General features: G+C 41.6%; 2 protein-coding genes across 5 annotated transcripts in view; one reads left to right on the forward strand and one right to left on the reverse strand.

The window, feature by feature from the left end:
* PDCD4 (programmed cell death 4) overlaps nucleotides 1-16,001 on the forward strand; it is an 18,569-nt gene extending 2,568 nt beyond the window's left edge. For 2 of the 3 annotated variants that reach the window (XM_057375539.1, XM_057375541.1), the window contains exons 2-13: nucleotides 1,193-1,340; nucleotides 2,521-2,617; nucleotides 5,935-6,231; nucleotides 6,739-6,833; nucleotides 8,454-8,567; nucleotides 8,837-9,058; nucleotides 9,319-9,416; nucleotides 10,895-11,009; nucleotides 11,850-11,957; nucleotides 13,023-13,133; nucleotides 13,885-14,024; nucleotides 15,241-16,001. In XM_057375539.1, coding sequence (XP_057231522.1) covers nucleotides 2,578-2,617; nucleotides 5,935-6,231; nucleotides 6,739-6,833; nucleotides 8,454-8,567; nucleotides 8,837-9,058; nucleotides 9,319-9,416; nucleotides 10,895-11,009; nucleotides 11,850-11,957; nucleotides 13,023-13,133; nucleotides 13,885-14,024; nucleotides 15,241-15,301 — 1,401 coding nt within the window. In that variant the 5' untranslated portion in view covers nucleotides 1,193-1,340; nucleotides 2,521-2,577 and the 3' untranslated portion in view covers nucleotides 15,302-16,001. Of the gene's footprint in view, nucleotides 1-142; nucleotides 266-1,192; nucleotides 1,341-2,520; nucleotides 2,618-5,934; nucleotides 6,232-6,738; nucleotides 6,834-8,453; nucleotides 8,568-8,836; nucleotides 9,059-9,318; nucleotides 9,417-10,894; nucleotides 11,010-11,849; nucleotides 11,958-13,022; nucleotides 13,134-13,884; nucleotides 14,025-15,240 lie in introns of those variants that run through there. The other variant, XM_057375540.1, reaches the window with a different exon arrangement.
* On the reverse strand, nucleotides 14,074-16,988 carry BBIP1 (BBSome interacting protein 1). Of its 2 annotated transcripts, XM_057375543.1 has the most exons (3): nucleotides 16,884-16,988; nucleotides 16,598-16,812; nucleotides 14,074-14,410 (listed from the first exon to the last, which is right to left on the reverse strand). In XM_057375543.1, exons 1-2 carry the CDS (start codon nucleotides 16,927-16,929, stop codon nucleotides 16,637-16,639), a joined length of 222 nt encoding a protein of 73 aa, XP_057231526.1. In that variant the 5' UTR covers nucleotides 16,930-16,988; the 3' UTR covers nucleotides 14,074-14,410; nucleotides 16,598-16,636. The 2 variants fall into 2 exon arrangements, with proteins under 2 accessions (XP_057231526.1, XP_057231525.1); XM_057375542.1 differs by lacking the exon at nucleotides 14,074-14,410 and having other exon boundaries at nucleotides 15,489-16,812; nucleotides 16,884-16,986.
* Between the last annotated feature and the right edge of the window lie 4,504 nt (nucleotides 16,989-21,492).

The following is a 21,492-nucleotide window of genomic DNA, read 5'->3' on the forward strand; positions in this document are numbered from 1 at the left end:
CTCGGCCCGGCCCCGCCCCGGCGGCCCTGAGGGAGCGGCGGAGCTGCGAGCGCATCCCGGGGGCTGCGGGCGCTCCCGGGCCGCTGCAGCCACTGCCAGGCCTGTGCCTGTGCGCCAGCCCGGCCCCGGCGGCCTGAGCCCTCGGTCCCACTGGCAGCGGCCTGCAGCCCTCGGTGCAGCCCCCGGCGGCCTGAGCCCTCGGTCCCGCCCGCTCCTCAGCGCCGGCGCTGCGCCGCCGTTGGTCCCGACCAGCGGCACGGGTTTGGTAGGAGTACCGAATCTTAACGTGGTTTTTGTGTGTGTGGCTGCAGAACACCATCTGATGCTTTTGGCAGTTGTCCARAGCTTCGGTGATGGGGGGGTGTTTGCCTCAAGTTAGGGAGAAAGGAAGAGAAGTGTAGGCTGTGTAGAAGTTATCCAGGGTTGTTTTGCGCCTACGGGAGGTCTTGATAAGTTTTGGGAGCTTTGTCTTAAAGCGTGTGTTGTGTCTAAAGGTTAATGTTGTGTCTACATGGGGTAGACTTGCCTGTTTAGATAAACTGCAAGAAATGGTATTGGTTACAGAGCACCGAGCATGTTTTGCTGGTGGATTTCAGTGACTTATAAAAATACCCTTGTCTGATGTACTTTAAAAGTACTGTTCACATCACTGATTCATCTTAAAAGCTTCCATGGTATTTGTGTTTTGCCTAAAGTGGCTTCTGTCCATTTTGTTTCTGTATTATCTCTTCCAACATGGATTCTGATGCTTTTAAGGCAGTTTTGCAAGTTGTGTTCTGTAGTTGATTGGTACTGCTGTGTGGTATAAGTCTGCAAATCAGAAAGTGATGTGTTTTGGATACAATGATAAATAGCAGCATTCTGAAGCTTCAGCAGTCTGCTGGTTTGAGTTAGTGAGAAGATGCATTGCTAAACTKAAAATGTATCTCCGATCTCCTCATTAGTATGACAGCAGGACTTGTAAGGCTTGGATATTCCATCATCCATGTTGTAAACAAAGTAGGATTCTGAATCTCAGGCATCYCRTGGAAGTTGRGTTGTTATTTATTACGTTGCCACAGGTGGAGGATTTTGGCTAGGGTCCTGTACAGGAAAAGCATTTCCCCACATGAAATTTAGAACTTAGTTATAAATGATGAAAGTCATGGTTATTCGTTAACATAGGTTTTRTCCTTTTTTGTCTTTTTCCTAGAGGTGGACAGCTGATGGAACATTCCACTAGGAAGACTAAAACTGTTCTTATAAGGTAGTTTGCTCAGATTAGACTGAGACCCACACAGAAAAATATCTCAAGCAACAGTGACTGGGAGCACTTGAGAACGCCTGAATGATTGGTTGAGGTAACTGACAAAAAAACGTTTATCTAAAAAAAGTGTGGGGCAGGGATGACTCTTATTACAAAAGGCTGGCAGCTGTTTGGGTTGGCATTGGGCAATGCAAGACCATGACACCTGAATGTAGTGCCCCAAACCAATTTTTTTTTTTGTTGCCAACGGTCTGTGGTGAATCATTTGCCGTTAATGGGTCTGTGGTAGGCAAGTGGGCATGAAAGGGGTAAACAAGGGAAGAGAAAAAAAGGGGAAGGGAATGCAGTCGTTTGGTGTCACAATCTTGCCACTCAAMGGTGGACAGTTTTCAGGGCAGCAAAGGATGAGATAGGAGAAAAAAGAGCTAATGAATTCCTCTGAGACAGACACAAATGCCAGTAATATTACCAGGCCTACAAAGGGATTTGTGAAAATCTTGCAGGTGAAAAAGTGCATGAGGGAATTCTGGAACTGCTTAATTTTTTTGTGTACAGAAAGGAAAGATGGATGATTCCATCCCTTTCGCAGTGACGTGGGTGATTTGGAGAATAGCAGCTACTAGAAAGCGGGGGAAAAAGGAACAGAAAAAGAGAAGTGTTTAAATGTGGAGAACTTTATCCCTTGCAGATTGAATGGTGGTTGCAAGGAGTGTTTGAAGGGTGCAGAAGCACAGATGTGAAAGCTTGATAGCTGTATGTACACATACAGTAAAACAAAGACTGTGTCCTTACAGGGAGGATCAAAAATTAGCTTGTTTTCTAAGGGCTGGGCTGAACTCGATAAATTGGTACCATTTTATCAACATCATTCACATGAAGAACATTTCTCTCATGGATGCAATTACAACATTGATATTGTATGCTCATATAGATAACCACTTTACAGAACAGGACAGTCTAGGTTGATATAGGTGGCTTTTATCAGCTAAAGGAGGCTGCATACATGGGGCTTTTAGCCTCAAAATAACGACTTTTGTCCCCTTTATAAGCAACAGAACTACCAGCTGCTGAGGCGTCCAGACTTGGATGCGTTTGAGGGTGGTGCTTCTCTCTTGCTACACCATTYACCTTCCCAGGAACCTTTCAGTCCTTGCTACTAGTTAGTTATAACTTAAACCCCCCAAATTTTATATTTGGTGAGTGAAGCCTTTGCATTTTACTTCAAGATTTGGTGTAGTGTTTTTTGTTCTCTAAGCTTTTCTGTTTCTGTTTAGGCTTCGGAGGGAAAACATTACAGCTTTACATTTCACGGTCATCTCWGTTAAGCAACTATGGAAATAGAAAAGGAGCGCATTTATATTACCCCAACAGGTAAGTAATGTATTCGGTTGTTTTGTTTCTCTTTTTACTTAAAATTGCTTAGCTGACCACAAGTGTTGTCTGTAGAAAAAATGTATAATCTGATAATTTTCTAACAATACTGGTTAAAAAAAATAAAAAAACCACACAGAATAGTTTTTTCAATTATATATCATAGTATCCTGCTCTGTTACATTTTTTWAAAATTTATTAAAATRATAAAGTTAGCATTTCTGTAARTYACTGGATTGTAGTGGCACTTGTCTTTTTATCACCTAAGTTCAAGTAGTGCTGTTGTGAAGAAAAGAAAAAGCTCAAAAGTAAAATGTGTGGGTATGTTTAAGAGGTAGATATTCTGCTTTTATGTAACYACCTTAAAATTAGGGGAAACAGATGTGGAAGGGTTTGACTGGAAGTGGGTTGGCATGGGAATAATTTAGGAAGTACATATTAGTGACTGCCATGAAATTGACTGTGTTGTCMATATCACACATTTCTTTTATGATGCTTGGTTAGGGTAACACAGATTCACGTTGTTTTCTGTATCTTCCAAAGATTGTGATGGTCTGCACTGACTCTTTCTCATCAGAGAGGTTTTAAACATTTTTCAGAATAAAATGTGTATATGTTAAGATGGCAGGTAATGCAAYTGAGGTGGCAGCATACTCCATATGATTTATGATATTTAATCAGAATTAGGTTAATGCAGAAGGTGTCTTGGTTCTCAACATTTTAGAATTATATTTGGGTAATAAGTGGGAAGCTGCCAGAGAGCTGGGTTGACTGAGTTTGGACAGTTGAAATTRGTAGAAGGCTTTGTTAATGAGGGTAGCACCATAAAAGCACAGATTTCAAGTGAGCCTGCTAGGCTTAATGGCAGGGTAATAAGACAGATTTGGAAAACTTCTTAATACATAGTAAAAAACTATTAAAGTTGATTGAAGACTGTTACTGCCTATATATGGATATATTATGTGAAAATGAGAAGCTGGAAGGAAAACCTGCACTGTTTTACAGGTTCTTTGTTTACTTTATTTTAAAAAAAAACTTGGAAAATAGTACATGTGTTTAGTCTGTTTTTTTCAGCCTAACTAGGTAACTAATAGTGGAGGGCCAGTTGGTTACAATCTTATGGAGAAGGAGGCTGCAGCTGGAAGTGACATTGTTATTTAAAAAGTAGTTTAGTAGTKCAGTGGGAAATATTAAATCTTATGGGTTGGATATTTCCTGTGGTGGATTTCCTTTAGTCTTGAACCTGAGATCAGGAATGTGTAAGGAGGTTGGACTGTAGCCTCCTCTTTTATCCCTAGCTATAAGGGAGGAGGAGCTATRAGAGTCAGGACTGATTTGTGTTAATTGTTGGCCATTTTCTTTGGAAACTGAGAAAAAAGTAAGTGGTYATTGAAGAGTGGAGTTTCTGGACAGCTAGGTCGCAGGTCTAAACTGGAGAAATTCATGGGAGACTGAGCATGAAGAAGATTTTGAGTGTATTTGACTGAGAGAAGCTGGTTGTTGCTGACGGGGTCTCCTGGGGAATAAGAGGAAGGAAACCTGTTTGGGTTTGCTCTTTTACTCCCCTCTGTTAGCTCTATGCAAATCTCTCATTGTTTTATTAAAATGTTAGACAAACTCAGAAAGCTGCTTGTGAGAAATCTTTTCCTGGATGTGATGCATGCTTTTCTTTTTTAGCTTGCTGCAAGCGTAAAAGGAATGCTTTTGTGGGAGTAATGAGTGGAAAGATGAAGCTTAGCCTGGAATGGCTGCATTATTGCTCAGCTGTAGCATTCACATCTGTGAAYGCCAGTATCTAAATGTTATTTCTTTGATCACAAAGGAGGCAGTTCCATCAAAGTTTGTTCAGTTTGTAGTGTAATAACCTCTTTGATATGGGTAAATACTTGAAGGTTGGCAATAYTTTATTAGTGCATTTTGCTTTCAAAACAGTTTTTCATGAACCTGTTTTGAAGTGAAAAAAATCATAATTCTGAGAAGTATTGCCAAATGCATGTTGCTAATTAGAAGGTATTGGAATGATGAATTAATACATTAGCTAAGTTCAAATGCACATTTAAAATACTRTTCATATTCTGGGTTTATGACAGTGAGCTTTTCTGTAAAGCAGTTTTGGAAAAGCAGCTTATTTTGTGTGCCCTGCTAGTGTTGGGGCTATAGGTTGTGTCTTTACAACTCAGCTCTTAAGAAAAGGAGGATTGTGTAACAGAATGCTGAGGCTGTTCTTTTTGTGTGTGTGTCTTCTAATTTGCAAGGACTTTCAGGGTATCACTGGAATGTAAATAGGTTCACAGGTGCTTTTCCATTTTTTTTTTTTTTTTTTTAAATCCTGGTGGGTTTAGAAGGGGAAGACTAACCTGTGAAAGTTTTTGTTTCTAATACTGTAAACAACACATTCTGCTGAAACACACAGTGCAAGTGGGGGACAACTTAACTTTGTGAAATAAAACTTTAGAACTGAATTTTAAATGTGCATTAGCCTCCTTGGGGAGTGAAGTTATTGCACTTCTCAGTGCTCTGAGACATTTACAGATCTTTTTAAGTTGTGAGAGAGTTTTTTGTTGTGCACAAAACAAGCCTATTATATTTGATTGTGTAGTGTTTGGAAACAGTCTTGACAAAAACTCCAGTGAGGGACTATCCATAAAGAAGAGAGACCCCCACTGATTCAAAAGACTGTGTATTCTATGAGTATTCATTATGAAGCTCTCCAGGCTTTTTATTGAACAGCATTTTTCCCCTGTAACTTTAAAAAATAGAAGTAGTGATGTTTTTATATTCTTCTGTGCCTAAATTGTTGCTTTTCTTGCTAGTGAGCTGTGTTTGAAATTCCTTGAATTGARTAAGGAGAATGTTGGTTTATGATTTAGGGAGTTGATTTCACTTGGGTGACGAGTCTTTTAACATTAGTGTGTTCCTACAGAATTTACTGTATTGGCAGTTTTGTTTGTTTCTAAATCAAGAGAAGAGTGGGTGGAGTGAGGCACTTAGATCTAGTGCGCTGAGGAGTTCTGATAGTTTTTGTTTAACAAGGGTGGGGTTTTCTGTGGTTTACGTATTTATGTATGGTTTTATTCCCTTGCTTTCCAGCTCTTGACATCTGCTCTGTTTAGATTGTGGATATTTTGTGCAGGGGAATAAGGAACTTCTTATTACTGGATGTGTAGACATACTTTAAAAACAACAACATTTGTCTTAGCACTGTTAGAAACAAGAGTTCTATATAATGTTATAATCCTTTCTAAATGCAATGTGTTTTGTATTCTAACATAAAACTCTTTTAAAAACTAAATTTTTTTTTCTGTCTTCTTTTTAAGAATTTGAGAATCTAAATGATGCTCCATTTTCCGGTGATGAAGAAAATGGTGGGTCTGAGGAACGAAAAACTGAAATCAATGGAAATTGGATTCCTGCAACTTCAATTACTGAAGCCAAAATAAATGCTAAAGCAAAGAGGCGGTTGAGGAAAAACTCTTCCAGAGATTCTGGGAGAGGAGACTCAGTTAGTGAGAATGGAGAGACACTGAAGATTGGAGTTGTACCAACGAGCCCAAAGGGGAAACTCCTGGACAGGCGATCCCGGTCTGGAAAGGGGAGAGGTCTACCAAAGAAAGGTTGGTGTAGCTTAGTGAAGAGGGTAGAATGAGAAAGACAAAGATTTATTCAAAGTGTAGTATTTTTTTTCTGCTGAAAATTGTTTTCAAAATCAGTCTCTGCAGGCATTGGGTCCTTTATGTTAGTGGCAAGAGGAGCTAATAGCAGCAARTCTAATATATCTGTGATTAATTGACATCTGTCTTTGAGGAAAGTGCCTTTCTTTAGCAGACTTAATMTACAAATTTGAACTGTTGGTGATTCACAGGACTGTTACTAATGCAAATTTAAATCATGGTTATATCCAAAAGTGCAGTTTCAACCTTCAATGATTCCTGTGTAGTGACTGGAAAGTGATGAAAAGTGGCTGTGGAAGTGGGAACTTGTCAGACAGACACACCCTTCACAGCATATATTGTTRGTCAGGAGGTGGGCACAGTGATAGATGACTTTTAAGTGAAAAAATGTTATGYTGAGCTCAGAATTGTAAACTGGTGGTCCTTACTTACTCTCCCTTATTTTGCCAGGTGGAGCAGGYGGTAAAGGAGTTTGGGGGACACCAGGTCAAGTGTATGAAGTGGAAGAAGTAGATATTAAGGATCCTAATTATGATGATGACCAGGTATGCAAATGGTTTCTTTACAGTGTCGGTTTATATTTCCTTTTATTGTTTTCAATGGCCTTCTGAGTTAACATATAGCCTGGCTGTACTAAGTGTTCATTTTTAGGTTCAAGAATAGATTACTGGTTAGTTAAAAGTCAGCTGGTGTAAAAGTCACAGTGTAATACTCAGAAATCTTAGCCCTCCCAAGCCCTCTTTCTGTGACTGAGTAAGCAGCATCCTTTTCCCAGGTGTTTTCTCCACTGCTTGTTCCTATGGAGGTGGATGTTGCAGTGCTGCTAAAAATGCACTGTGCTAAAAATGCAAYACGCACATGCTCAAATTGGGAGTTTAGTGGGGACAGTATCCTTTATAGATTTTTCTCTTCCCTGTATTCCCAACCYACCCTTTGTCTTGTGTCTACTTGGTATAAACACTTCAAACAAGCATGTAGCTGATAGCCTGTTGCTGATAGCTGATATTTTGTTGACATGTATTTATTTAGAATATGTTATGGAAGATTGTATCTTATAGTCATATCACTGGGGGAAGGGCAAGAAAGCAAAGCTTAGGGGGCTGAGGGGTTTTGTATCATTGAAAGGGAAATGCTGATTACAAACATACTGCTAAAGTCTCTGAGGTCGATACAATTGCAAGACTGACTGTAAGTACAGTCTGTGACATGAGCAGAACAGTTGTGGTGTGCCCTTTGAGTAGAGGCTGTTTTCTGTAGCCGTAGCTGCTGTAAGACTGGTGTATGGGAATATCAAAACCTTCTTCCAGGATCAATTGTCCCTAAAATTCAACACTTTACATTAAGAGAAATAGCCATTAAAATGGAGCTGACAAGCACATAGAAGAAAGTTTAATGAAGAGTCAGCATTCTGTGTGACTGATGTCATGGAAGGATAGGGTTTTTGACTTCTGCTGTWCTTCTTGATCATGAAAAGTTTCTTTCCATTAAACATGTAGTTGAAAAACATTTTTGTTCAGGTTTCTTTGTTCAGCTCTGTAGTATTGGTCTGAATGTTGCTTCTATAGGTGCGGAGTAGGGAACTGAATTAGAGCAGGGGGATCTGGTGCTGCTGGAACTCTGCAGGACAGGTGATAGGTGCCGTGTGACTCTTTTTTTCCTATAGGGAATGTCTTTGCTCACAAGTATTCTGAAAATGCCTTTTGTGTGATTTGTGCATGCACTGCCTGTGTGGTCACATAGTCCCTAAGGAAGAGGGAACAAGGCAGGTTTCCTGTCAGGGACGGGAGTGCCACTTGCAGGGGAAGGTGCTGTGGCACAGCCAACTTYGCTGGAACAGGATCTTCTGTTGTTCTCCCTTCAGTATGGAGGCACTTGACCTCTGCTCCTGTGGTATCAGTTGAATCCTAGGAACAGAGTTTGGTGTGTTTACCATTGTTCAACAGTAAGTTCAGCCTTTTGGTTGAATTCAACTAACAATAGATTTAAAATAGGAAGAAGTATGACAATTAGCCAGCATTGTCCACACTTTAATTGTATAGACAWAGTCTAATGTTTTTTGCAAAATAATGACATTAAGGATTTTTAGAAATCCATTTTGATGCTATTAGTGCTTCATAAGGTGCCAGAAGAGTAAGTGTATCTGGTTTTGTTGTCTTTCAAAACAGGAAAACTGTGTCTATGAAACAGTAGTTTTGCCTCTCGATGAAAGAGCATTTGAAAAAACTTTAACACCAATCATCCAGGAGTATTTTGAACATGGAGATACTAACGAAGTTTCGGTATGTTATGTGCCTTTTTATTTCTTTGTTTTAGGGGGCAAAGCTATAGCACAAAGGGCAATGCAATTGCTAGCTATAAATGAGTTTATAGAAAAGTTGGCAAGAAATGTACTATGAGAATACTCAAGCAGTTATATTAATTACATGAGCAGAAGCATAGATGTAATTATATAAATATAAGCACATAAATATTTATTTGAGGTGTATTTATATATGTAAATGATAAAATTTATGAAATATAATTGTTTTGTTTTTCAAATCTTATCTAGGAGATGCTGAAGAATTTAAACCTTGGTGAAATGAAATACAGTGTGCCAGTGCTGGCTGTTTCCTTGGCATTAGAGGGGAAGGCTAGTCACAGGGAAATGACATCTAAGCTTATCTCCGACCTTTGTGGGACAGTAGTAAGCAAAACTGATGTGGAAAAATCATTTGATAGACTGCTCAAAGATCTACCTGAATTGGTGTTGGATTCTCCCAGGGCACCACAGGTATATTTGTGAATCTTTATGCCAGTAGTCAAAAGCTTTGTGTGGCTAAAATAGATCAAATAAACTGAAGTAGACTGTCCTTTGAAAAATATCTATTGATTTTCTTGCTGTCAGTAATACTCTCCAAATTACCCAGGCTCTGTTTTTACTTTGAAATAGCTCATTTGAATAAAATCTGAAAACCAAGCACATTGTAATTACCTACTTTGAACTTCTTTGAAATTCAGCATTTAATTACAAATGCCTCTGTTTTGTTGCAGTTGGTGGGCCAGTTCATTGCTAGAGCTGTTGGAGATGGGATCCTAAGCAATACCTACATAGATGGCTACAAAGGCACYGTGGATTGTGTCCAAGCTCGGTAATTTCTTTGCTTTCTATATAGAGACAGTTTGCTATTCCAAATGTCAAAGATAATGATCAGGAATTTACAGTTTCAGAATAAATCATGCGGTTCTTTAACTTATTTAAAATTATGAAAACCCCAACAAAATCTCCACATCAACCAATGAAATCCAGAATGACTCAAGTCAGAGGAGAAATATTGTATTATAATACAGAAAAAAACGTATTAATACATTTGAGTTCAGTTTGTCAGGTTTGTTGTCCAGCTTATGTTTGAGGGTGAAAAATTAGCTGAAACAAGAAGTGATCATAAAAGGTTTTGTCTTAGAAAAAGCTTTAATGTGATTAATGGGTAAATATAGCATCAAGACAGYTGCTGTAAATGTGTTGTGAAATACACAAGGGATTAACTGTTTTGCCTTAGAAAGGTTGGAAGCTTGTGCAGTGATTTCTGAGACTTTCTCTGTAATGCTTTATTTGTCAAGAAGTACAATTGTTTTCCATGTCAGTGTGAGAAGTTGGAAGGGGCAATCTCTGACAAAGAAGGATGTTTTAATAATGAGTCATGTTTTATTATTTTTCTTACCCCGTAAGTGTATGTTTCAGGCTCAACTGATCTTGCAGAAGTTGCATTTGCAATGATTGTAGTTGGGCACTTCCACAAGGAAGAGGAATGCTTAGCTGCCTACCTTGGGGGCTCAAATTGAGAAAATTCTGTCACTTATACAAATGTGTCCTGTGATATGAAGGATTGTAGCCTGCATTCTGCACATCTGGGATGCTTTGCTGCCTTTGTTATTTCTTGGCCAGTCTTTCCTGCTCATTAAATCTTGGTGAATAGAGTTATTGTTATTGGCTTGCTCCCAGCATGAGGACTGGGAGAGCTGTTCCTCCTTTACATGGATGGTACATACTGTATCTGAGACTTCCTTTTTTCACCTTACTTCTCTTAYTCTTTTTTCAATAAACTGGCAGGTATCCCTAGCTTGTGCTGTTTTTCCTAACTACATATGAACCTTCTGAAGTGKTTTTTTTGCTTAAATTCTAAAGGTTTCATAATTCTTTAGACCCAAATGGAAAGTAGTATTTCAGTAGAAAAGCTGTTCTTCAGTGTGGCAGCAACTCAGGCCTTTTTGTTTGAGATCCACCTGCCAAAGCTGCATTCTTGGAGGAGCCTGGATACAATCCATTTCTGAATAAGAAAATATTCAGCTGGTTTTTGTGAGGATGTTTCAGGTTCTGCATTGGTGATTCAATCTACTGCCATYGCAGGATAATTACTTGTCCTTAACCATAGTATGACCAGAAGTGTAAAGKTGGCAGAAAGAGAACGTGGGGAGCTCATTTGCTGGCTTTTTGATCCAGATGGTTCCCATGGAGTTGATAACCRTGACCTCTGCCCAAAGATCTGGTAGCTTGTCTGAGGAGAAATGGCCATGGGGAAAGTTGCAGATGCACTTTATGAAGTTCTSTAATCATGTTTTTTGCCTTTAGAGCTGCACTGGACCGAGCAACGGTGCTGCTGAGCATGAGCAAGGGAGGAAAGCGCATTGACAGTGTGTGGGGGGCAGGAGGGGGCCAGCAGTCTGTGAAACACCTGGTCAAAGAGGTAATGACAAAACTCCCCTCTCTCCAGATAAGGTCTAAACTTACCTTGTTTGGGGCAGAGGAAGAGACACATGTATCCTGTATTAAATTGATGTCTTATATCATGAGGTTGGTTTTGTTTTATTGTTTGGACTTTTCTATATAATTGATTTAGACGAAGTAGTTTCTACAAATGGATGTAGATAATTTTGTCAATTTTGTAGTTTTTGTCATTGGTGGGAACATGCTAGCACAACATTCTGTATTGCAAGTGTATGTGTGTTTTTGTTTTAAGCAAAACTTGTAAGCATTTAGCKTTTTGAGACCTTACAGTATAAAATGATGAAGTAATTAAGAGAGCCAAGATCAAACTGGCCTAACTAGATAAACTGTTATTTTTTTGGCATTGCTGATCAAAAGCACAGTAATAACTGAAAAAAGGAGAGCGGAGGAAACAGGTATGTTTAAAGATCCATGCTATGAAGTAAGCAGGTCGAAAGGAGAAGGTCATGTTATAATTTCTAGGTTGGGAGTGTAACAGATCATAGGAGGAGGTGTTCAAGGGAGAARATAAACTTAATCACACCCATATTAATCTTCTACGGTGATAGACAGCTTATAAAGCAGTGGTTTTGGTGCTTGTATATCAGCACTGTGGATAGGTATTTGGCTTACACTGTACTTCAGGTTACTGATACCGTCTCAATTTAATTAATGCCTGAATTTAATTACATTTATAAAAGCATTGGCAGCAAGTTTGAGGAACTAGCTGCTGGGTTGATTGTGGATTATCAAAACAGTTGACAGGTTTAAGGTTTTGTATCTAATTAGTGCTGGGTTTTTTTGTTTTAAAATCCAATAGATTGATATGTTGCTGAAAGARTATTTGCTGTCTGGAGATGTATTGGAAGCTGAACGCTGCCTTCAGGAACTGGAAGTACCCCATTTTCACCATGAACTTGTATATGAAGTAAGGAGAAATCAGTCCCTGTAATAATTGTTTGTATTTTGATGTGGGCATGCAAATAATATAACTGGCATCTGAAGCTTAGGTTGCTTGTTCTGTTATTTGAATAACTAAATTGTTTCATGTAAAGTTAATGGTTTGTGTGCTCATTTGTGTATGTGCATTGTGCAACAAGTAAGCTACTGCTGACTCTGGGAAGATGCAGAATTAATTTTGGGGAGTTAAATAGTTGAATGCAGATTATTATAGGTGCCTGAAAATGCGATCTGAGTTTATTTTCTGCTGAGGAATAGCAGCAAAAAGCCCCTCCCATGTGCTTTGTTTTGGTGTTTATTTCCTTCTAGTTTCAGATATCTGGGTATTCTGATGGGTGTTACCTGTTTCTGTTAAGTTACAGAGCTTCCTTTTTCAGGGTGGGATTGTTTCACCCAGCATATTTGTAAAAGGTATTTCAGACCCAGCCTATATGGGAGATTGTTCCCATTTGTACTCTTTTATCTGCCAAATTGGGAAATGGTTGTTTACCAATAAAGCTGAACAYCTACGATCTGCAGAATTTGCTTTTCAGTAAATTGACTTGTTACCGAAAATTCCTTCACAATAGAACCGCAGAATCATTTCAGTTGATGGGAGTGTTGTAGATTTTAAGCTTCTGAGTCCTTCTGAAATCACAGATAAGAAACCCCCATGGATACAAAATTAAAACCCCATGGATACAAAATTAATTTCACTAAATTAATTAATTGCCATCTGTACTGTGGCAGCCATATGGATATAGCCATGTAGTGCTGAAACCAGAGACAGAAAGGCAATGCTTTTCCCTCTTGTCCTTTCTGGTTTTTCATACCTTTTRTGATATCCAAAGAACTTTTCATCAGTTTTTGTTTTCATATAATTATAATAATAATAATAATTAACTGAAATTATGAGTGCATGTAACAAATGGACTTCTTTTTCCCCAGAAAATTTCTAATAATGCATTTACTTTCTGTATCTCATATGGTCACACATCATGTACCTGAGCCACTGCTTTTATTTTAGTCAAAACACTTGCATGATTTGTTTTAGGCTATTGTACTGGTTTTGGAGTCAACTGGAGAAAAGACCTTTAAAATGATACTGGATTTGCTGAAAACKCTCTGGAAGTCTTCTGTCATTACTGTGGACCAGATGAAAAGAGTAAGTATGGCATTTAGAGAACTTTGCATAAGATCTTCCAAAATTTCCAGCTGCCTTTATGCAGTTAAATGCTGCAATATTTATTTTTTAAATTTGTCTTTTTTTTTTCTGGTAGTTCTTTGTAACTGAAGTAGTACATTAAAGGCCTGCYAATTACAAATGTCAGCTAGAACAGTATAGAAACCAGTATTTTACACAGTTGGAATAATCTGTCACTTTGCTTCTCTGGATGAGTATAGGACAGCAATTCTGTCCCAGGGCAGATGGGACCACACCAAGACTTATGTCAAAATTGACCCTTGCTGGTGGAAAGTGATGCCATCATCTCTGGTTGTCCCCAGTCTTTCTCCTGCTGCATAACCTGTTGTGTTGGTCACTTGTGGTCACATTTTGTTAATTTACATGCAAGACACATTTATTTTCTTTGACCCATTTGTTACTATCCACATGGTAACAGCCAGGCTAACATAAAAATATTGTACTGTCTGGATTTCTGTCTTCTAAAGAAGTTWAAAATTCAGGTGGTGTTTTTATGTAGACAGGTATTTGTATAATGCCATGGTACTGGCTGGTATTATACCTTGTTTCTCTACTGACTTGTTGCTGCTCTGCTTAAGGTTTGTTGAAACTGTCCACATATGTGTGAAACCGTATAAAAAAAATAAATCCTCTGGAGTGCAGAAGGGTACTTAAAAACACKGTAATAAAATCATAGAATAAATTCATGATTATTTGAATCCTTACACTGCAGGGCTATGAACGGGTTTACTGTGAAATCCCAGACATTAACCTGGACGTGCCACACTCCTATTCTGTGCTCGAACGCTTTGTAGAGGAATGTTTTCAGGCTGGAATCATCTCCAAACCACTGAGAGACCTCTGCCCTTCAAGGTACTTKTTTCATTGTAGACAGGCAAAGGCACTGCTCTTTCCTATCGCAGGTTACAGGAAGCAGCATTTTAAGATCAAACTGGTACTGATTGAAAGTGGAAGGTAGAGATGGACAGAGGGTTGGACTGGTGATAAGTTTATTAAGAAGCTGCACTGATCTGAGTCCTGTTATGTGGAGACTGGGATAATACTTGATTAAAGTCAGCCTCCTGTGATTCCCAGGCAGCAGCCCTCTGCACTCCCCAGAGGATAAAGGCCTGCCTTTATCCTGATTTGGTAGATCCTGCCTCTGGTTTCCTGATTTGCTTGGTAGAACCAGTGCAGCACTGAGGTGGAAGATCCAGGTGTCACAATGGTCCACAYAGGTGGCAGTGGAAAACTGTCAGCTATATTGAGGATAAAAAATGAGAAAAAAAATCCTTCAAAAATGGTTCAAATGTATCAAACAGCATGAGCTCTAAGATGAGACAACCAATCCTAATGTTTATACAAAAAGGAACAGGACACTAATAKGGGATAAGGTGTACACACCCCATCCCTCATCTGTCCTGTGATTGGTATAGTGCTTTTGCTTTGATATTGTTTGGTTACCCATAACATAACATAACACTGTTTGAACTGTAGCCAATCAGTATGCTGTTATCTCCGTGCTGGTGACAAAACAGTAAGTTTCATTTCCTTTAGGGAATACATGTAAATTTTTTAATAGTATGTTAGAACTATTATTCAGAGTTTTATGCATTGGGAATACTATTTATTTGACAGATGTTTTGGGTGCTTTCTTAGAGTTCTTAAGCCATCTTGATAGCTTGTGATAAATTTAAATCTTGAAATGCTAGCATCTTTATCAAGAACAGCCTCCATTTGTGAACTTTACACTTWAAACTGTGTTTGTGTGTGTCTTGGTATCAAATGTTTTGCAGGTTTGGGGGTGTGGGAGGATTCAGTCATCATTGCTTCAGCTTGATTATACTTAGGTTACCAGTTACATGTCAAGAGGCATTTTTGGTTTGTGTACTTCAGTTTTAGGTAGAAAACTAYCATTCTTAGGTTTTCAAACCAGCATTTTTAAGCAGTTGAGGTGACATTGTGATCACTGCTAACCTTGCTGAACTCACTTTATATTTGACTTCAAAGGCCAAGAAAAGATTCTTCTCAGGGAGAAAAAACAATGCTACTGTGAATTACTGAAAAGATACTTTCTACTTTCTTACAGGGGCAGGAAGCGTTTTGTGAGTGAAGGAGATGGRGGCCGTCTTAAGCTAGAAAGCTACTGAATGTGAGAACTGCCTCCTGAAGCCTTACAAGCTGAAAGGGAACATAGCTCGCTATTGATATATACAAACACGCATGCTCCTCTGGTGTGTGTATGTATATATATGTATGCACATCTAGGAGATACCAAATTTAAGAGTTGCTTAGCACAGTTCGTATTTTTTTAAGAGCACATGTTTTGGGTACAAATTGTTTTTTGTTTGTTTTTTTTTTTTTAATAGTTTTGTAAATTTCAGGAAGAAGTGTTCTTTCTTTGGGCATATAGTAGAACAACTGGCCACTCTGCTGTGGTGGTGCCTTCAAATAAGCTATCTCTGTATGTGCCATGTTTCTGACCTAATCATTCCATGTGTGCATCGATGTCTGACTGCCGCTCGCTCTTTCCAGGACAGTGCTGTCATCATAAAATCACTGGTTTATACAAAGCTTTATTATAGAAGGGTCAAGTTAAGCTGCTGTGATCCCATTTCCATTGCTGCTGAAGAAATACTGTGCTTTGGGAGGAAAAAAAATAGCAGTTTCTTTGTTTTAAAGAGCCCAAGAAAATACAGTTGGGTCACAAGAGGAATTCATCTGTTTTAGGGGAGAACACTGGTTGGTTTCAGTCCCCATGTACCAAACTTGTCTTTTTTTTTTTCTATGTAACTGGAAAAGTGAAAAGTTCTGGTAAAACATATTAAAAATATTTTTTGTGAAGCTCTTGTTTCTGCCTTTTATTTATTTTAAACAGAACAAATTGAGTGATACATCTAATGCTGCCCTTTGGTATTGCAATCAKGAGAGCACTGAGCAGTTAAACTTACGGTAAGTATTTACTAGATCTGTTTTGGAAAACACAAGTGACTTGCGTAGGAGCGTCCGGGCTGGCACGGATAATGTGAACGTGTCTCTGCAGCACAGCTTTGCCAAACCCTTGCTCGAGAACAAGACGTRTCTAAGGAAGACTCGCTTACGTGAACGGGGTAAAGCCTCTCCTTGTTTTCCAGTTTCACGTCAAGATTTCAGGTGTTCCGAAATGCTGGGAATACCCGTTCCAGCTGTGCTCGAGGAGCCAAGCGCTGCAGCGCTCGGAGGGGTCTAGTAAGCCCGGTTTAGAGCAGTGGGGTTGTGTAACTCGCCTCCTCCCGCGGTCCGAGGGGTTCTGGTACCTCTAAAGACGCGTTTAAAAYATCGCCTGGGCAGCGACCAGCGCAACTTCTACACCGACATTGCCCGACGCGCGGCCTCCCCGCCCAGCCCGGCACCACCGCCCGCGTTCAGGCCACGCTTTCACCCGCAGCCCCGTTCATCAGCGGTACCTCCGATGGCGGGCGCTGCCGGGCACGGCCCTCCCCGCGCTACTGCCGGGGTGGCGCGGTCCCCGCGGACGGCGGCGGAGCCCCCTCGGGCAGCTGGGCCGCCTCCAGCGCCGCCCGCTGCAGCTTCTCCAGCTTCTCCAGCGACACCGACTTGAGGGGCAGGATCTTGGGCTTGCACAGCACCATGGCGGCCGTGTCCTCCACCGACAGCTGTCCTGCARAGGGAAAGAAGGGCCGTGAGCGAGAGCGGGGCCGGGCCGGGCCGGGCGGTACTCGCCGCCGGTACCTTGCTTGGGCAGCACCTCGCGGAGCGCTCCCGTCCCCTCCGGCATGGCGGCTCCGGTGCGGCACCGCCCCCGGCAGAACTACAGCTCCCATCCTGTACCGCGCGGCGCCCCGCCCCTGCACCGCGGGTCATACCCACGGTGCATGCTGGGAGTAGTAGTCCTGACGGGGGCTCCGGCTGCCACAAGGCGCCCTGGGAATTGTAGTGCTTGGCGTGGCGCTGTGCCGGGGTAGCCCCGGGCGGGGCGGGAGCGGYCCCCTCCGGGCTATCCCGTTTCTGGGATGCCGGGATGCGGCTCCCGCTTCAGCAGCGCCGGGCTCTGCKCTGGGGTGGAGCCGTCTCACCTGCGCGGGCCTGCCCGGCCCGGCGAGCCGCTGCCTGCCCGCCCGCCGGGGCCCGAACTCGAGTTCGAGCTTGAGTTTATGGGCGCTTTTATGGTTTATTTTCTGCTTTTGTAAATAAAATCCCCAGCAGACACCGTCCAGCAGACGGGCGTGGCCAGGGCGTACGCGTCCCGGTTTTCGTTTCCAGGCAGCGCCTGGGGATTCGCCATGTGAATCACGCTGCTGTTTGACATGTAAACAGCAGTAAAAGCCGGTGTCTTTCTAAACACTGAGAGCTCAAAGGTTGCCGAACCTGATGGGCCGGTGCACCGGGATCCCCCACGCCCCCCACAAGGGTTAGTTCGCCTTTGGCAGGATCTTTGCCGCTGGGAGCAGCTTCCCTGGGAATCCTCCGCGTGTGACCCGGGCTGGGCGCACAGGGATTCACCTGTCCTGTGCCTTGGCCAGGACCCAGCAAGCCCCGATTCCGGGATGTGTTATAATTTTAGAGTTTGCTAATGAGCTTGCCTGTGTGCCCTGCACACCCTGTGTGCCTGGGGATTGGCAGTTCAGGCTGGTAATCCTGCTAACCTGGCCTTGGCAGGCGGGGACGGCTCCTTGCAGTGCTCTGGGATTGAGATCTGACTTCTTGCTACCGACAGGGACTGGCCGTGGATGAGGAAAATGAGGGAGAAAATKAGCTTTGCTAATAATTCTTTTTCGTTCTGCCTTGATGGTGACCGTTTTCATGCTTCCCTCTGCTAGCTCAGGTGAACCTGTCAGGTGTGGAATTCAAGGTTTGCTGGGAGAACGGTGATAAAACGTTTAACTTCCAGTAAGCGGTACCTCTCTGATAGTTATTTAAAGCCTCTGTGTGCATTGTTCCACAACTATTTCCTTTTTCCTCTAAGCAACCTAGGGTAGGAAGCTGCTGGTCCCTCAGGTAGCCTTGTTCCACCTCTCTGGAAGCCTCGCCTCATGTTGGGTTGGAGGCCAGCAGAGCCCGCAGAGAGTGAGAGCAGGGCTCCTCCTTCCTGCCTTTTGTGGAGCTGGCCAAAGATAACACTGCTGGGCTGCTCCAGGGCTGCACAGAAATGGGCCTTTTTGTTCTTACTCACATATTCCACTTTCAGGTCAGAAGATTGGCGTTGATGAAGCTRTAAAATGGATGTGCTTGCTGGGGACATCCTTCTCTACCCTTTGAAGTGCTCAGAAGCATTCCCACTGATTTCAATGGGAAAAGCTCCTTTGTCTGATGTGCGTTTCCATGTGCCAATTAATATTTCATGCTAACTGAAAGGGAAGGGATGAGGCACCGCTTTATGATGGCTGTTTGTAGATCAGGGCATTTTAAACAGTATGTGAAATTTGCAGATCAGTTAGTTTGTTTTTAAAAACAGCATTTTGGATATGGCTATGGCTAAAAATGAACACAAAAGATACCCAGTTATGACTGAAAATTTTGCACTGTGAAAGCAGGAGTAATTCCTGTGGTAACAAATAGGGCCTGCAGAGCAAGAGAAATGAGCTGAAAGCAAGATGTTGAAATCAAATCACAGGCCAGATTTTTTGCCAGTATCCTTCCCAGTGCCAATGACCACCTGGAGTCCAGCATTATGTGAGCACTGGCGTTTGGAGCCCATCTCAGTCAGGCAGGGAATCACTTTCCAAAAGCWGTTTTCCTGCCAACAGGGTTTGTTTGCTTGGTGATAAGAAACAATGGTCAACTTAGTTTGTTACTTGAGTGTTTTAGTGACTGAGGAATCTGGCATCCTGTACTAGATCCATTTTCTTAGCTACTCAAATGCCAGCTTGGCAGCCTATCTAGAAAGCTGATAGCACTGGGACAGGCGTGATTGTGGAGGTTGTTTCCAACAGTTTCTAGTAAGTCTGTTTTTGAGACACCTCCTTCCTTTTTTTTCCTTTCCTGGGGAAAAAATCATAGTTACCACCTTCATGGCTGGGAGGTTTGGATGAGAGAGAGGGGGGAAGCATGGGCATGCAGCTTAATATCCTGCTTTTCAAAGTGTCTTAAAAACAGGACTGGGTTTAGTTTTGAGTRAGGCTGGGATTTATTCACTAGAATGGTGTTGGCTATAGTTAAGAGGAGGGAAAAGCATTTTATAGAGGACCTAATTCCCCTTGTTTTGTTGGAAGAGAAACAACAAGAAAAAAATGTGAATTTTCCGGTTACAGATGACGGATCCAATCTCTTCTGCTATAGAAAGCATATACCCATTTTTTAAATCTTTTTGGCCTCTGGGGTCGACATGGGCTTGAACACAYATTCATTTCTCTCATGGGCCTTTCCAGTTGCCAGGAATAGCTAGAAAGCTGTTTGCCAAAATCCTTCAATCTGGGAAAAACACTGCACTTGCAATGGGACTGTGCTGAGTCAGTGCATTATCTTGGTGTCACTCCACTGGGCTGGAGAAGTCAGAACAAGACTGGGCCTCAAGTTGTGTCCCCATGGCACAAAGGCTCCCAGAGTCCTGAGACTGGACCTTGGGATGAAACCCAGTGTTATTTGAGAAAGTATAAGAGTGGTATMCATGGAGAGGACAACACGCTCTAGGTTGCACATCCTTATTTTACTGATGTCACGAACAAGTTATTCTTGTGCGCTGCAGAGAGCCTCACAACCACAAAACCAGCAATAATTTTATAAATGATAAGCTTGTTTTCCTCCTCCTGTTCCCASATACTCTGAGTGCAGCAGACAGCAGAGATGTGCATTGCTGGAATCCAGAGGGTTTCGTAATTTGGCAGCCGCTTGCTGAAAGCCCTGCAGATACAAAACAACACTTATTTCAAGTCTTGAGAAACATCTCCTACTAAGTAGAAGAAAAAAGCATTTAGGTGAAGCAATGTTGCCAGTCCCATTTGTTTATGAGGCTTGGTTTTTGTCTTTATGCATTTTAAATGCTTTTTATTTTCTTTCTGCTTTTTGAGCCTTTCAAGTTCATGTTTTCCATATGACGAGAAAGCCTGGAATCAAGTCCTTACTTTAAAAAGCAAAAATTTGGTTCAGAGTTCTGTATAATCATGTAGCTCCAGACGTGGGGTGTTTAAAAATAAAGCCACTTTGATGAGAACTACCCATCTTGAAGGTGACTTTCTGTTCTGAGTTTAAGTAAATATGTTGTTGACATTTTAAGAAGCTTTTAAGAGCACCTGATCTGTGTTTGCTTTCCACTTGGATCTCTCTCTCTCTCTTCTTTTCTAAAAATCTAGAGCTTGCTTCACCTCTCAATGTGCAGAAATCAGAAATGTAGTGTGGCAGCATTTGATGAACAATGCATCCCAGTGCTTTCAGAAATCCACCTGCAGATTTCATGCCAATGTCCCTGAAGCTGCTGCATGGTACCATGGGACACAGAGCTTCAGAGACAGGAGGAGGAAGGTGGTTTGGGTTTACTGGGTGGGGTAAGGCRGGGAACAGAAAGCCTGGTGTGGCTCCCTGTGGGAATCCCAAAGGCCTTCAGAGCCTGAAGCTTGATGCTTGGGGTTTAACCCAGTCCTTGTTTTTGAAACAGAGTTGACAGACAAGTGATTTCTTTTRGTTGAGCTTTCTGCATATACTTATTTTAAGTTTGTTGTTTGATGCAGTGGGATCCTCGGGCTGTATGCCAAAGGCAAAGAGACGTGCTGGAAATGCATTATCCAAGGGACACAGAAACAGCTTTTTGACAGGCTGCTCTTCCTGCTAACACCTGGTAAATGCACAGGGCTGGCTCCATGTAAGTCCCATTCTGGGCTCCTAAGCCAAAAGCTCTACACTGGCATTTCTTGGAGGTTACTGCTCTACTTGTGTGGTTTGAATCGCTTAAGTCTTTGGCCTCGTGCCCTGCAGTGCCAGCAGAGGCTTGCTGTAATTGCCCGTAAGTGCACCGTCTGTCAGATTATTGTTTAATTATTCCAGCTTCTCACCACCACACACTGCTCAGTGTCTCTCTTGCTATCTTTATTTAATTGAGTGGAAGAAATTCGAGACTTGTGCTTCACTTACATCACTTTGTTTTTACCCATCCTGTCTGCATCCTACTATGAAGTCTCACCTTTTGTATGCAGAAGTAAGTCTTCTGTATAGAACAACTATTGTCAATATCTCAAGCATATGTTAGAAAGTGAATCAATATTTTAACACATGGTAAAGTCAAACCATAAATCYCTCAACACAGTCAAATGATTGTATTATTCTCTCTTGAAACACCGCTCCTCCCCCTRAGAAACAAGAGAGGGAAAGAAAACTCTTGGATAACCAAGCCCTTGTCTTCACAATGCAT

Source organism: Malurus melanocephalus, unplaced genomic scaffold, assembly GCF_030028575.1.
Source record: "Malurus melanocephalus ecotype Western Australia unplaced genomic scaffold, MMel_1.1 scaffold_252, whole genome shotgun sequence".
Lineage (NCBI taxonomy): Eukaryota > Metazoa > Chordata > Aves > Passeriformes > Maluridae > Malurus > Malurus melanocephalus.

Coding starts and splice junctions, on each gene's coding strand:
- BBIP1 (XM_057375543.1), bottom strand. CDS start 16,929: ATGCCGGAGGGGACGGGAGCGCTCCGCGAGGTGCTGCCCAAGCAAG.